At 47.0% G+C, this 13,737-nt stretch overlaps 1 protein-coding gene across 3 annotated transcripts in view; it reads left to right on the forward strand.

Moving 5' to 3' along the window:
* The window catches only part of SPG21 (SPG21 abhydrolase domain containing, maspardin), a 60,065-nt gene extending 46,416 nt beyond the window's left edge, over positions 1–13,649 (forward strand). The window contains exons 1-9 of one of the 3 annotated variants that reach the window (XM_064456099.1): positions 1,270–1,404; positions 4,779–4,874; positions 9,098–9,259; positions 10,106–10,186; positions 10,801–10,946; positions 11,461–11,569; positions 12,043–12,150; positions 12,534–12,674; positions 12,999–13,649. In XM_064456099.1, the coding sequence (XP_064312169.1) occupies positions 4,812–4,874; positions 9,098–9,259; positions 10,106–10,186; positions 10,801–10,946; positions 11,461–11,569; positions 12,043–12,150; positions 12,534–12,674; positions 12,999–13,121 (933 nt within the window). In that variant the 5' untranslated portion in view covers positions 1,270–1,404; positions 4,779–4,811 and the 3' untranslated portion in view covers positions 13,122–13,649. Of the gene's footprint in view, positions 1–1,269; positions 1,405–4,778; positions 4,875–9,097; positions 9,260–10,105; positions 10,187–10,800; positions 10,947–11,460; positions 11,570–12,042; positions 12,151–12,533; positions 12,675–12,998 lie in introns of those variants that run through there. The other 2 variants (XM_064456101.1, XM_064456100.1) reach the window with 2 other exon arrangements.
* The last annotated feature ends 88 nt before the right edge of the window (positions 13,650–13,737 follow it).

Raw genomic sequence — 13,737 nt, forward strand, 5'->3', positions numbered from 1 at the left:
TCAACTCACCTTCAACTCCTAGTTCATAGAATCACTAAGGTTGGAAAAGACCTCTCATAGTTAAATGAAGGTAATTAATCCCAGCTGGTATTTAGAGGAGTGACTCAGAGACAGGAACACATCCTGCCACTCTCCTCAATTAACCCAAACTGCCCTACGGCAAACGCTGTCGGACCACACCAACGGCGGGTTACACGCACCGTGCCGCTCGGCTGCGTGCGGCAGCAATATGGCGTGGAGTTTTTAATTTCCGCAAAGATCTGGATGGATTTTAACCCTTGTACAATACAGGTTTAACACCACCAACTACAGCCAGACAGCTACCAATCTGATTTTAATCTGCATTAAATCCACCGCTGCGTTTCCTTTCAGGAGCTTTTTGAGGGAGTCCGGCAGGAACAGCAGGTTAGGCTCAGGGAGACGCCAACGTGCGTTGATAGAAGCGCGAACACAGGTTTGTGACCTAGCCCACGGCGCATCCAGACCGCTCACGGCAAGGGGCGGGAGCTCAGCTCGCCGCTCTGAGCCTCCCCTCGAGCACTGTGTGCTGAAAACCAACCCGTAAAATGCTACTTATGAAAAACTATCGGAATGAACAATTTTTTCAGCTAGAGCTTTACCTGCAAATGTGTATATATGAAAGTCAGGCAGCACTATTACACCCTCTAACTTACCTTCTATACTCAGTTTTTACCATAGCCTTAAATATAGCTTATTTAAAACAAACTGAATGGACGCAGCTGTTTAAAAGATCCAGGTTTTGGATTAGACAAGCAAGTGCTGCACAACACCCGGATCAAGGGAGCTGAATAAAACCTACTATATTAAAGGCATGAACCCAACTTGAACTACACCGTTTCACTCACCGGTGCTTTCACTGAAATCACTCGGGATTTCTCACATATACCAAAAAAATGACGCGCTCTCCCACTGGATGGCGGTGGCAGGTTACAGTGACGCCTACGCCAAGCGGAGCAGCGGCAGAGAGCGGAAGACAGCACCACCAGAGAACGGCCGTGCCTTTCTTTTCTAAATTAAAATCCAATTCTGTGAAGAAACGGCCGAGCAACGAGAAAGCAACAACCACCAGCCCCTCGTACGCTCCCGCCTGAGGGGCGCTAATGGCGGCCGCCTCCCCTCACAGCCCACCGACCAATCACCGCCCCGCCGCGGGGCACGTGGCTTCTGCCTCGGTAGCGATGGTGCCGGAACGGCTCTATTTCCGCCTCGGTAGCTATAGCGGCCCTCGGCCACGCCCCGCCCGCGCTCCTCCCTGCCGTCACGTGGCCGGGGCGGCTGCAGCACCCGGAAGTGGCGGCCGGTGGCGGGTGCTCCCGCTTGGGCGCGCCGGGGCTGGAGGAGGAGGAGAGCGGTGGTCCGGCGTCCCCGGGCCCTGCGGAGGCGGTGAGGGCCGAGCAACGAAAGGAGGATGGTGGGGGGTCGCCGCTGTGAGATAGGTCTGCCCCTTTCCCCGGGGCCGTGAGGGGCCAGGGGGTCCCTGTGGGGTTGGGGTGGGGGGAGCACTGAGGGGCCGTGGGAGACCAGGGGAGTTCCTCAGGCTCTGGGGCAGCGTTACCCCTGGACGAGGGTGTACCTTAGGGGTCGGCCCGGACGGGGGATATCGTTTCACCTCCGGGGTGGGGTTTTCGCGACCCCTGAGGGACACCGGGCTGGGGGGATTGAGGACTTGGGACTGGGCCCCGCAGGGAGCCCAAAGCCCAGCCCTACCCAGCTCTGGGGGTTTATCTTCCCTGGGGGGGTTGCTGTCAGGGGAAGGGGCTGCCTCAGCCTGCGCTGCAGGGAGGAGGGCCTGGGCTGGCGGTGCTGAGGGGGGTTTTGTCCCCTTCCCCCTGCAAAGCTGGGGGAGCTGGCTGTGGTTGGGGAGGGGGGAGGGAGCAGGGACTGGGGACGGTGGCAAAAGGGGAAGGTGCCTGCTGCCATACCCCAGTTATCTGTAACTCTTCTTCCCCGTTGTCTCTATCTGGCGTTTATAAAGCACCCGTAGCCCTGGAGTCTCCCCCGTATCTCCCGGCGTTTGCCTTCAGCCCCCGTCACCTCTCGGTGCCGGTGTTGCTGATTCAGGTCTCTTGGCCCGTGGGAGTGGGCGCTGCATGGCCAGCGCGGTGGGAGAGCGGCTGCGTGGTGACCCCAGCTCGCACAGACATGGCACCGGGGAGAGGAGTGAGTCTCTGCTCATCTAATCCTCTCTAGTGGCAGGATCAAAGTCTTTCTAAATCGATAACGAGTGGAGTTACTAGCGTAGTGGGAATGACTTACAAGGAGGATATTGTCAAGTGCTGTGGACACATCCGTAGGTGGCTTTTCCTATAGAGGAATGATTTTTTTAGGAGGTTAGAGTTCTTCAGGTTGTTTCATTTTACTGAAAATGATTACATGATTCTATGATTCTATTCTATGAAAATGAAACTCGGTTGTTTAGGGGCTTTCTTGCGAACAGCATAAAATTTGTTGTGATTTGAGTTACTTTTGCTGGCTGATTCCTTGTTTCGAGTTCATGGTTCAACTTTTCTGTGGCTGGAAGAGCACACAGTCATTGTTGACACAAATATTTGTGTGTGCAAATGTAATGCTGTGTTTCTGTGGCAAGGAGAAAAATATTTTGGTAATAGGACATAGATTTAAGGAAAATAAAAGTCTATAATCAAAGAAAAAAAAATCCTTAGTCTTGCTTTAAAAGAGGGGCAATCCTTAGGAGTGGGGGTTGCAGATGTACCTTTACAAGAAAGGAGCTGGGGGGAATCAGCCCAGGTCCTGGTGACCAGCGGTTTGCTTCCACCAGTGGTACCAGGTGAACTGGGAAGCTCAAAATTAAGGCTTCAGGTGGACTCTTAACCTGCTGTGGTGTGAGCCGAGACACACCGACAGGATGAAGTTCATCTCTATCCGTGCCTGTTCCTTACCTGGCCTAATGGCAGACAGCTTTGTGCTCCCAAGTGATGTGGCTGCCCACAAACTAGCTTAACGGTGCTGAAAAGACTGAGGTGGCAGAAAAAGGAAGGCAATCGCTGCAAGAGGAGATTGCTGACCCTTTACGGCAACTAGAGTTATTAGCGGAAAGCCCTCCTCTCCCGTGCCTCTGTGTTGGTGCAGTGCCTAGCGTAGTGAGGCCCTGACCATGACTTGTGCTTCTTGGCCCTGCTGTAATATAACACTCAAAGAGAACGTGTTGTTTTAAGGCATTTCCTGTAACTTATTTCTGCCATAATTTTGTCACACTGTTGTTTGCTGAATAGCTTTTTGAAAACTAGTTGATGTGCGGTTACGGAAAGGAATTAGTACTCTGAACTGCTGTTTCCTTTCTCTAATGGCCAGCTGTCCACCTTAGTCCAGTAATGCATCTTTGTGCTCGCTCTGCTTTGCAGGTTGCTGGAATAGGTATTATTTTTACCTCTGCTGTAATTCTACCTGCTGCCAGACTATGACAAAGAGCAGAATAGTTGATGCAAGCACCGAAACAGCTGTGCAAAATTGGAACAATGGCCATGCAGCTGAATTTCCTACCTGACACCCTCGTTAGACATGAAAGGTGTATCACCTGCTCTCTGTGTGTTGTCTTGCAATTTAGAAAGCACTTTCCCCTTTAAAATTCATGTTTTCTGTGCTTGAAAAATTGGAAAATGAAGACTGAAGGGTGAGGAAATTGTAAATAACTGTTAATCCGGCTGTAATCCAATAAACTAGTTAAACCTGCACGCCAGCAGCTTTTCTGCAGGGACAAATGGAGTGACTCACAGAAAATACCAAGGTCTTATGAAGAATCAAGAAACAAAACCTATTGATTTCTACTTGGCAACTGTTAAGTAATAAGAGCAAAAGTTGCTTTGTTTTCATTATGCTCAGTGCTGTGTGTGAATGCATGAAAATAATCTCCTGAGGCAGTTGGCTTTCAGGGAAAAGCTATTGAGTCTGCACACTTCAAAACTGTTTGATGCCATCTGTTGTATAAATGGAGGCTAATGGTCTCTTGCTGCTTTAAAAAAAAGTTAAATCTAGAAGTTACCTAAGTGTTTATTACAAATTAATGGAGTATTATAAGAAGCTTTCATTACTTACACTAGGAGATTCTGACTTCAGAATGAACTAGTGGCATTCCTGTGCGGACCCAGCTCTGAATCAATGTGTTCCACATCAATTGGTGTGCTTCAAAGATGTCTTTGGTAACTGCTGGCAAGAGTCAGCTTCTGTGTGAATAGAATTAAAAACTTCAGGGCTCTTCTGTAAATCAAGCTTCAGATCAGCTGATGTTCCTGATGCGCTTTGGGACTCCTTTGGGTCAGTTATGCTGAGATGGAAGAATGTGGTCTGAATACTTAGGCAGTAGGTTCATGAAATAACGTTAAGTCTGTTGTCTGAACTGTTGAGTGAATTGTATTAATAGCTATTAGATATAAACTTGGAGTGGTTTATAAATTAAAAACAAAGCGAAAACATGCTTTAGCTTTTTAAGCTACTTACAGCCCGCGACACAGTTGTCTTTCTCTACAGCTGTTAGGTGAGGATGCTGTTACAAAAGCGTAATCATTTTATAATTAGGCCAGCGCAGTAAGGCAGTCAGGTCACTGCCTTTTGGGAGAATAATTAAATGGTTTGTGATGAAAACGGTCAATAAGTAAACTTGGCGTGAGTCAGAGGGAGTAAAATCAACTGATAAGAGCAAACTCACCCTGCAAATGCTTTATGTATGCGGCACAGCTTTTGAGCGCTGCCTCCAGTAAAGCTGTTGTACTGATTTCTAACTTTGTCCCTCTCTTTTTCAGGTTGACCTAAACTGAGGTTTTTTTCTAAACATCATGGGAGAGATTAAAGTCTCTCCGGACTATAACTGGTTCAGAAGCACGGTTCCTCTTAAAAAGGTATGTACAAATGTAATCGACTTGTGGGTGAAATGTCTCCTCTTGCTTTATAGTGGGGGAGACTAAGCTGTTTGGTTAATGCCAAACAGTTGTGGCTGTGCTAGTGACCTGGTTTATCTCCTGAACTGTTGCCCTGTGTGTCATGTGAGAGCATGAAAGCACTCTCTTAATTTTCACGTGCTTCTCAGAGGTTAGTTCCACACGTGGTGGTGGGGACCAGAGGCTCACAGTTGCGAGCCACAGCAGCAGTACCTGGCATCCTGACGCCAGCCATGCCTGAGGAGGGGACTCCAAGGAAATAGTATGTGCTGGGGATCCCGTGCATGGCCTCTCACATGGCTGCCACGCGGCCGTGCTGCCAGAGCCACCTCCGGTCTTCCTGCCCATCGGCCTCAGGCTGAAGCAGAGCATCTGAAGGCAACTTCTCAGCAGTTGGGCTGCACACAGGGCTCCCAAGAGTGGAAAGATGCCTTAACCACACTGGAAAAAACCAAATCATTTGTTCCACTGTGCATCCTCTAGATGTCTTCTGCTTAATCACACTGTCCAGTCACTTTCTTCTCTCGCTGGATTTCTCCACTTCCTTTCACTGAACCACAAGAGTGAGGTGTGCAGTGCTCCAACTTGTGTTCTCTATGTGCCAAGCGGCGAAGGGCATGGCGTGCAGTACTTGTAGGTAGCTCCTGACTCGGACTAGCTCTCACGCGTACCTTCGCAAATCAGGCTTGCTGGGGCTGTGGTTGCAGACTAACCTGCAGCAGCGCAGGCTGCTGCCAGACTGAAGGACAGTCTCGGCTTTACGCCCCAGCCTGCTCCTCCCGCAAGCACGGTCGCTCATGCAGCCATACAAGCCGAGCAGAGTCAGTGACCTGTCTTGCTTGGGAGTGTTTTATAGCTTGTTTTTGCACTGACTTCTAGCTGGCTTAGTTCCCTAATCTGGATGGCTGCGTGGGCTGCAGGATCACGGGGATGGTGCTGGCTGCAGAGGCAAGAGCAGCATTACCTCTTTCAACAGCAAGCTGGTTGCAGTTGGGCCACTCAAAAGGGACTGTGTCCCCAAACCTAAGGAACAACACTTGGATGTGCCTAGCATTATTTCCACTGAGTGGTGTGTAGCTTTCTCCAAGAAATTATCTTCATGGAATGGCTGTAGGATTCTCCGTTCAGGGTTTCTCATTTACTTTTGCTGGTTTGTGTCTTCAGTACACAAACTGAAGACACAATAATAAAGATCCGTTGTTGTTGGCCATGCATGCTCTGTCTAGGCTCTGACTGTCCAGCTTCTTTCTGTTTGTGGCCAGTACCACATCTGCTGGGTCTATTTGTGCTGTGCTTTTGCCTCCAGGCAACGCCTCGCTGGGTCAGCAAAGCTGGGAGGCAGCATTTCAGCAGAAAGATATGTGGATGCTCTGAGGTGCTGCTTTATGGGATGCAGTACGGTAAACGAAAGGAGCTGGAGGCTGTGGTTACAACAGAACGCATCGCTGCTGCTGTGGGGACTGTGTGATGCTGCAGCTCGTTGCCAGGGGCCACTGCTGTCAGCTGGTGCTGACTACTCAGGATTCCATAAATCGGGACATGTGTAAACTGAAGCTGCTGGTGACCTTCAGACGAGGGAATACCTTACCCTCTTGAGTGATTCTGTCTACTCAAAAGTAAAGTGATGCCACAGTGGTGAATGTGGGGTGTGAAGAAGATAGGCACGCTAGTCCTGGTGGCTGGAGAGAGAAGGGGGGGAAAAAAAAGCACAATTTGAAGATGTAATTAATCTCTGAAGCAGACTTTAGGGGTATGTTTGCTTGCGTTATCCCCCCAAAAGTATAGGCAAAGCACATGCGGTATGGAGGGAGGAATGACTGACCATCACTACTGCTGGTAAGCACACGTTACTGCTGTCAGATTGACCTAAGGAAGCAGGGCCAGAGCTGTTTGAAAATGGGCTGAGATCTTCCTGACAGGAGGAGGAAATGCACAGCTCCATCGCCCTTCCTGCTCGTGCCAGATAGAGGAAGCACAGCACAGAAAATAACACTTTAAAATTCTCTTTAGCTTTGCCTGTCAGCTGCCATTTGCGTACACCGCTTGCTGTCATAGATAAGTCCTTCCTAAGTCTTCAGCAGGGAACACCCTGGCTCTGCTGAACTCAAGAGGGAAGTCCTGCCCCTTGTTTCAACGAAGTGCAGATTTTACCCTTTATGTAAACTGTAGGTGATCTTGATTGATTTGACCAGAACAAGAATAAGGCTGTTGACCTGCTGAATCAGCAGTTAGCCACGCAGCTGTCCACCTGTGCGGTGCTTAGCCTTGTTTGGGAGCTGGAGTTAAACTATCCACTACGTGGCTGAGAATCAAATAGAACAATTGTCTAAACCCATTGATTTATTGTCTGGGCTCAAGGAAAGAACCGTTATCTCTCAGCCTCAGTTCCCTTCACGTGAATTAATTTTGTGTTTCTGGTTTCAAGGAACATGCTTCACCTTTGGAAATATTCTTGCAGGTAAACTTTGTAGTAGCCACCAACAGCTACCCTGAATGGATCCAATGTTACTGATGGAATAACAGCTGAGAACGGCAGGGCCTGGAGCTCCTGGGTTGTGCGCAGAGGGTTGTTTTTTGGGGAGTTGGGAGGGCTTTTGTACAAGGTTTGTTTTTTAAATGGTTTCCGTGGTCAAGAAGCTCTGGTATGCAATCTTTTTTTTTTTTTTTTCCTTTGTAAAGGCTTTACAAAACAGTATCATGTGATTTCTCACATGCTCCCAGAGCCCCAAACACTGGCTTTATTACAGGCAGATTTGTTAGTCAAGCAAATCTGATTTGTGATACGCTGTTCTCCTCTGATTCCCTGAGAAGCTTAACTGCAGCGGTGGAAAATTGTGCTTGTATATTGCTATTCAAAAAGCTATCAAATCTTGATACTGAGGAGATGAATTCCTGCTGTGTGACGCAGGCTTTCCCCAGAGGTTTGTGCTTGTTGATCTGGTATGAGCTACATGCTTTGGTGGGCTGCAGAGGGTTGAAAGAGCAACCTAAATATACACAACTTTCTGGTAGAACAGGGCCTGGGAAAACAAGTCAGGCTCCAGCATTGCTAGAAAATAAATCCTTTCTCTAATTCCTATACCTTTAAAGATACTAACTGTGCTAGGACTTCTAACTTCTGCCCTGAGATGGGCATTGTATGAGAAACTGCTTGTTAAGGATAGCAGCTCGTGTGTGAATAATCTGCTTCCGCCAGCCCCGTGTCCTAGGCACTCCAGGTGCTCCTGAGATGCTCCCAGATGATGGAAGCGTTTTTCTTTCCAAGTCAGCTTTGCAGCGCTGCTTTGGGAGTTGGGTGCGTCTCTGTTTCTGGCAGCTGGCTGTAACTGTTTCAGATCAATAATTTGTGGTGTCAGCAGCTTAATTCAGTAGGTTTGCCTGTATCCAGACCTGTAACGTCTTTTGCCCAGTAAATGCAAACGTAGATGGTTGTTTAAAAAGCTGTCCCCTGGGGCAGTGCGGGCCCTTCCAGCCTGCAGTTGTTGCTGTCGTACCTTGAACTGACCTCCTGGGCCGTGCTGTGGTGGCTCCTTTTCCAAGCATATTTCTCTGCGTGTGGAATATTGCGTAAACCTAATCCTTTGGGGAACAGTCTTGCCGTTCCCATGATTTATTTCCGTATGAATTTTCAGACCCAGATGTACCATCGTTCTGACTGATGACCTCTGAGCTGAAATCCAGAGCAAAGCATTGCAAACGTTAATAGCACTTCCTCAGAACGGACGAGATTTACTTTTTTCCAGGTGTAACTTCTGAAGTGCAGCCTGTCACTGTGAAACCCACATAATTCCCTACTCTCAGCGCTTGCAGTGGTCTCTGCTTGTCTGCAGAAGGATGAGCTCCCCTAGGACACCGCGTATTGTGGTGCCACTGACTCCACGTGGTGCGGTGTTCGTTACCCACCTTGTGTCAGGGCACACAAAGCATTCGGTCTGACAGCGCGTGGCTGCGGTTCTGTTTCCAGCAGTATTGTCACAAACATTGTCATTCCAGTTAGTAAACAGCCTTAGAGAAGGAAGCTATTGTGAAGAAGAGTAAAAGATGGCCTTGGTCAAAGGGGTCTTAAGTATTATAATATTTACTAGGTGACAGAAATTTTGTAGAAGCGATCCTGGAAGCTGGCTGAAGAACCTCATTTGTCTTGTGTGTTTCTCCTCCCCCCCGCCGTGCCTCTCCTTTTCCAGATCATAGTAGATGATGATGACAGTAAAGTCTGGTCGCTGTATGATGCAGGACCCAGGAGCATTCGGTGCCCACTCATATTTCTCCCTCCTGTAAGCGGAACTGCAGACGTGTTTTTCCAGCAAATTTTGGCGCTGACTGGATGGGGCTACAGAGTCATCGCTGTGAGTATTCTCAGTCCTGTGTCAAAGTTAGCGTGCTTGTGCTTCTTGCTCTAATCAGAGGTTGGGTAATGAAGGTGAATTTCTTAGTGTTGATTAAGGAGAATCCACAAAAAACCTGATTCTGAGTTGTACTCCAGAGTATGTAGTGTGCAGATCCAGGCTGAAATCTGTACGTTTATAGCACCGTTTACCCGAAGCCCTGCACGTACACATTATCAACTTCTCGGTCTGTTTTCTCCCTTGTGTGCCTGGGACACCAATCATCTTTGCCTCCAGCTGGATCTTTGTTAGCCGTGAGGCAAGTGTATGGGGTAGTTCGGGGTTTCCATGTAGGGATGGTGGATAACCTGGTTCTTAGCCTGCATAGCTGCAAATGCTAAGTCACTCCTTAAAATCCTAACAGCTTGCTTTTTTGTGGCTTCTCAGCTCCTGAGCTGAACCGAAGTCATTGATTTGTACAACAACATTTCTGCCAAACAGTGCGGCTTTGGGGGTGCTGCTCCATCTCTTGCAGCAGTTAATGATTTCTGTACCTGCCAACTTTACGTGCTACAAAATTGCTGAAGAATCATTCCAGCCTCTCCTCCCACTGATTACAGAATGAAGCAATGCTGCACTTTCCCCAACAAACTTGCTCTGCCGTACTTTCACTTGTGTATTTTTGTGCAAGCGAGGGGGAGGTGTTCCCACTCTCTGGCTGCAGGTACCGTGCTGAGGAGGCTCGCGATGCAGGAGAGGCAGGTTGATGTCCTGAAACCTTTAATGTGAGAATTGGCACAACTTTCAAGCAGGGAGCTGATGGGTGCTGATCAGAGATTGGCTTTTTCTAACTTCATGTTATTTTAGTTGCAGTATCCGGTGTACTGGGATCACCTCGAGTTCTGTGATGGATTCCGAAAACTGTTAGACCACCTTCAGCTGGATAAAGTGAGTGCTCAGAGATGGGTAAATGAGCGTATTGGTGCAGAAAAACCTCATGTTTGAAAGAGTCTCACTTAAGAGCAAGGGTATATAAAGTATGACACAGAAATGTAGACTATAAATAGAGGCTGTGTTGCAATGTTACTTTTTGAAACAAGTTTATTTTTCAAGGTGAATACCCTTGAAAATTGTCATACTTGGCCTAAATTCAACTGCTGTTCTAGGTCTATTAAATTGTATTGGTTAACTCGTTTTTCACGGGATCCTGTGGAGGTTATCCTTCCTAATTCATGTAGTACGGAATGCCACAATGAAGTATCTTGGGTTGGAATAGCTATTGAAGACAAAGTAAAATGTTTGCTTTTTTCTTAACCTGGATGAGCAAACAGAAATTTGAACTGTAATCTGAAACACTTCTTTCTTTTTTTCAGTATTTATCACATTTATATCACACACAAAACCAGAAGCTCAATAGAAGAGTGTGGTTCTTTTAAAAAATGGGTTATGAGGAGAGGGCAAAACTTGAATGACTTATTTTTGTAATGAAATGTTGTACTTAGAGGTCAGTCTTGTGACTGCACAAGTGTAGCATGATCTGGTTTTTTTTTTTCTTGAATTAGGTTCATCTTTTTGGAGCTTCTCTGGGAGGCTTTCTGGCTCAAAAATTTGCTGAATACACACACAAATCTCCCAGAGTCCAATCTCTCATCCTATGTAACTCCTTCAGTGACACTTCAATCTTTAATCAGACATGGACAGCGAACAGGTAAGGAAGACTGAGACGAGCGACCAGATGTGTAGCATTAAGCCTTTTGCAAGGAGATGTCACGCCGATCTGGCTGGACATGTGTCTAACCTCTTTCCAGCCTGGGTGAGGGAGGTGCGGGATGGAATGCTTGTGAGTTTTAAAGCCACACCACAAGGAAAATGGAAATTTTCACAGTTGCGAGAGTGGAATTTGACAGAAGAGGCATCCTGTGATCTTCTGTGTGTGTGGTCAGATTTAAGGACGCTGCCTGTTTTTTAGCAAAGCTGTTTAGAGTCAGAAAAGTGTTACTCACCACGTTTAAAATACACTCTTTCAATGTAAGACTAACAGCTTCCCGGAGTGTTTCAAGCACCCAGCTACAAGGTGCTCTCTGTGCTCTCGAAGCTTCTTGAGGATTTCATGTGAAGTTAAAGCACAAAGTCTGTGCAAAGAAAAGGAGCGCTTACAACAAAGCATCTTAATGTTGGAGTCCTGCATGCTTGAAGGCTGTTACATCTTGTTTCTTTTTTAGCTTTTGGCTGATGCCTGCTTTTATGCTGAAAAAAATTGTCCTTGGGAATTTTGCGTCTGGTCCTCTAGATCCTGAAATGGCCGATGGGATTGATTTCATGGTGGACAGGGTAGGTGGCCGTGTACTCGAATGGCTGCGGAGTCAATCTCTGTAGATTTCCTTAGCAGGGGGTTGGAGGTACTTCTGCTGCTCTCTTCATTTACATACCCAGAAGGGAGGGTTAAGGAATGGAGCCTTAGCAGGTGCTGACTGTCACAGCCCTGGCAATTTAACTGGTGCCGTGACTGTCTACCTTACAGTTCTGTTTGTTTATGTAGCTCAAAGTAGTGAAGAGGCTGAGGTGGAAGAGGAGAAGATGCTGGGATACATCTGTAGCCTGTCCTCTGGAGGCAGGAGCAGCTAACGGAGCATGTTTTATGCATTTGTCGCAAGCAGAGAGATACTAAGTTGGAACTATCATCTCCATCTGAAGTGCAGTCGTGTTTCCCTTTGTAACTAACTTCTCTGTGGCTTTATCGTTAATATTGCATTAACTTCCTGCAGTGAAATATGTTGTTAATCAATGCTTTTCTCTACGGAAAGCTGGAGAGTCTGGGCCAGAGCGAGCTCGCCTCAAGACTTACCCTCAACTGCCAGAACTCCTATGTAGAACCTCACAAAATTCGAGACATCCCTGTAACCATTATGGATGTAAGTTAATCTCTGTGGAATCTTTTTCTTCTTTAAAGTTTCCCGCCCTTGGCAGGTGGGGCCTGGATATCCTGTTAGCATCTTGATAAATATTTGCAGCATCTAAATTCATATTTAGATAGGTTTTATACTGGCTGGGCCACACTGATTCTTCTGTGTTAAATTATGAATTGGATATTCTGTGCAATAACACAGACACATGTTTACGTGTCAGTGTTAGCTTTTTAGCTGTTGATGCCTCAGGTGTTTGCTTGTTTTCTGTTTTGTTAACGCTGTTCCGCAGAGAAGCTGAGAATTGCTTCTAGGAGCAGCATATATCCAACCTGATTTAATAACTAAAATCTAATCAGATTCAGAACTAACTGCTGTGACTTGTTACGTAGGTGTTTGACCAAAGCGCGCTTTCGACTGAAGCAAAAGAAGACATGTATAAGCTTTATCCTAATGCCAGAAGAGCTCATCTCAAAACAGGAGGCAACTTCCCGTATCTCTGCAGGAGTGCTGAGGTCAACCTATATATTCAGGTGAGTCTCTGCATCCCAACCCGATCCACTGCCGCGTACAGCTGGCGCAGCATTGGGAGGCTCCTTTTCTGTGCTGGCTCTTGTTTCTTAACTCTGCTCGCCCTGGCTGCCAGACCACTGTGCAGAAGGGCAGGGCTGGGAGCAGCCACATTCGTGGAGGGCTGGATTTGCGCGTTTGTCTCTTGCCTGATTCCTCTCTCTGAACTCTTGTACTCCAGAGCCACGACTTCATCCTCACAGAAATTACTGAGAAGTTAATGTTTTTCTCTTACCAAACCCTTCTGCCTCTACACCTGTATCAGTGTTGTTTTCCATGTCCGACAGATCCATTTGCTGCAGTTCCACGGTACCCGTTACGCAGCCATCGATCCCTCCATGGTCAGCGCAGAAGAGCTGGAAGTCCAAAAGATCAGTCTTCACACCAGCAGCGAGCAAGAGGAGCAGTAGGTTTGGGAGTGCTGGTGCAAACAAGGAGTCGGTTTAGCGGTCTTCCTGTGTACAACTAGCTGCTCCCACTCTGCCTTTCTCCTTGCATTAGCCGATGATCACTGTGTGATTCCAACGGGATCAATAGTCAGTGAACGACCCGCGGACAGTAACCTCCAGCAGCATAACGGGATAGATCTGCTTAATTTTTAGTCTCCAAATTCAAGGAAGCATCTTTGAAGACTACAGTTTTAAAAACAAAGACATTTTTGCTACCAAAGTCTTCACCATCATGTTCTTAAGCAGAACGGTATTTCTTTTTATATTTTTCACTCAGCTGTATATTTTGCCACATGCAGATTGTGTACTTAAAAGCTGACATATATTTTTGTTGAATATTTGGTTGAAAAGTTGTTTTAAGTGCCAATGCTGCCATCACTTATTTGCTTCATATGTTGCATTGTAAGTTAGTTTCTATTTGAAATAAAGCGTTTGAATTTTTAAATTCCTTGCTGTTTGAAAACAGTTTTCAATAAAACTTCAATTTCAGCAAGTGTCTCTTGTTTTGACTACAACAGAACAGCAGTGTAGCTTTGTAGCTTGCCCCCGTCCTCGTTTGCCGCTACAGCCACCTCTA

Source organism: Phalacrocorax carbo, chromosome 7 (assembly GCF_963921805.1).
Source record: "Phalacrocorax carbo chromosome 7, bPhaCar2.1, whole genome shotgun sequence".
Classification (NCBI taxonomy): Eukaryota; Metazoa; Chordata; class Aves; order Suliformes; family Phalacrocoracidae; genus Phalacrocorax; species Phalacrocorax carbo.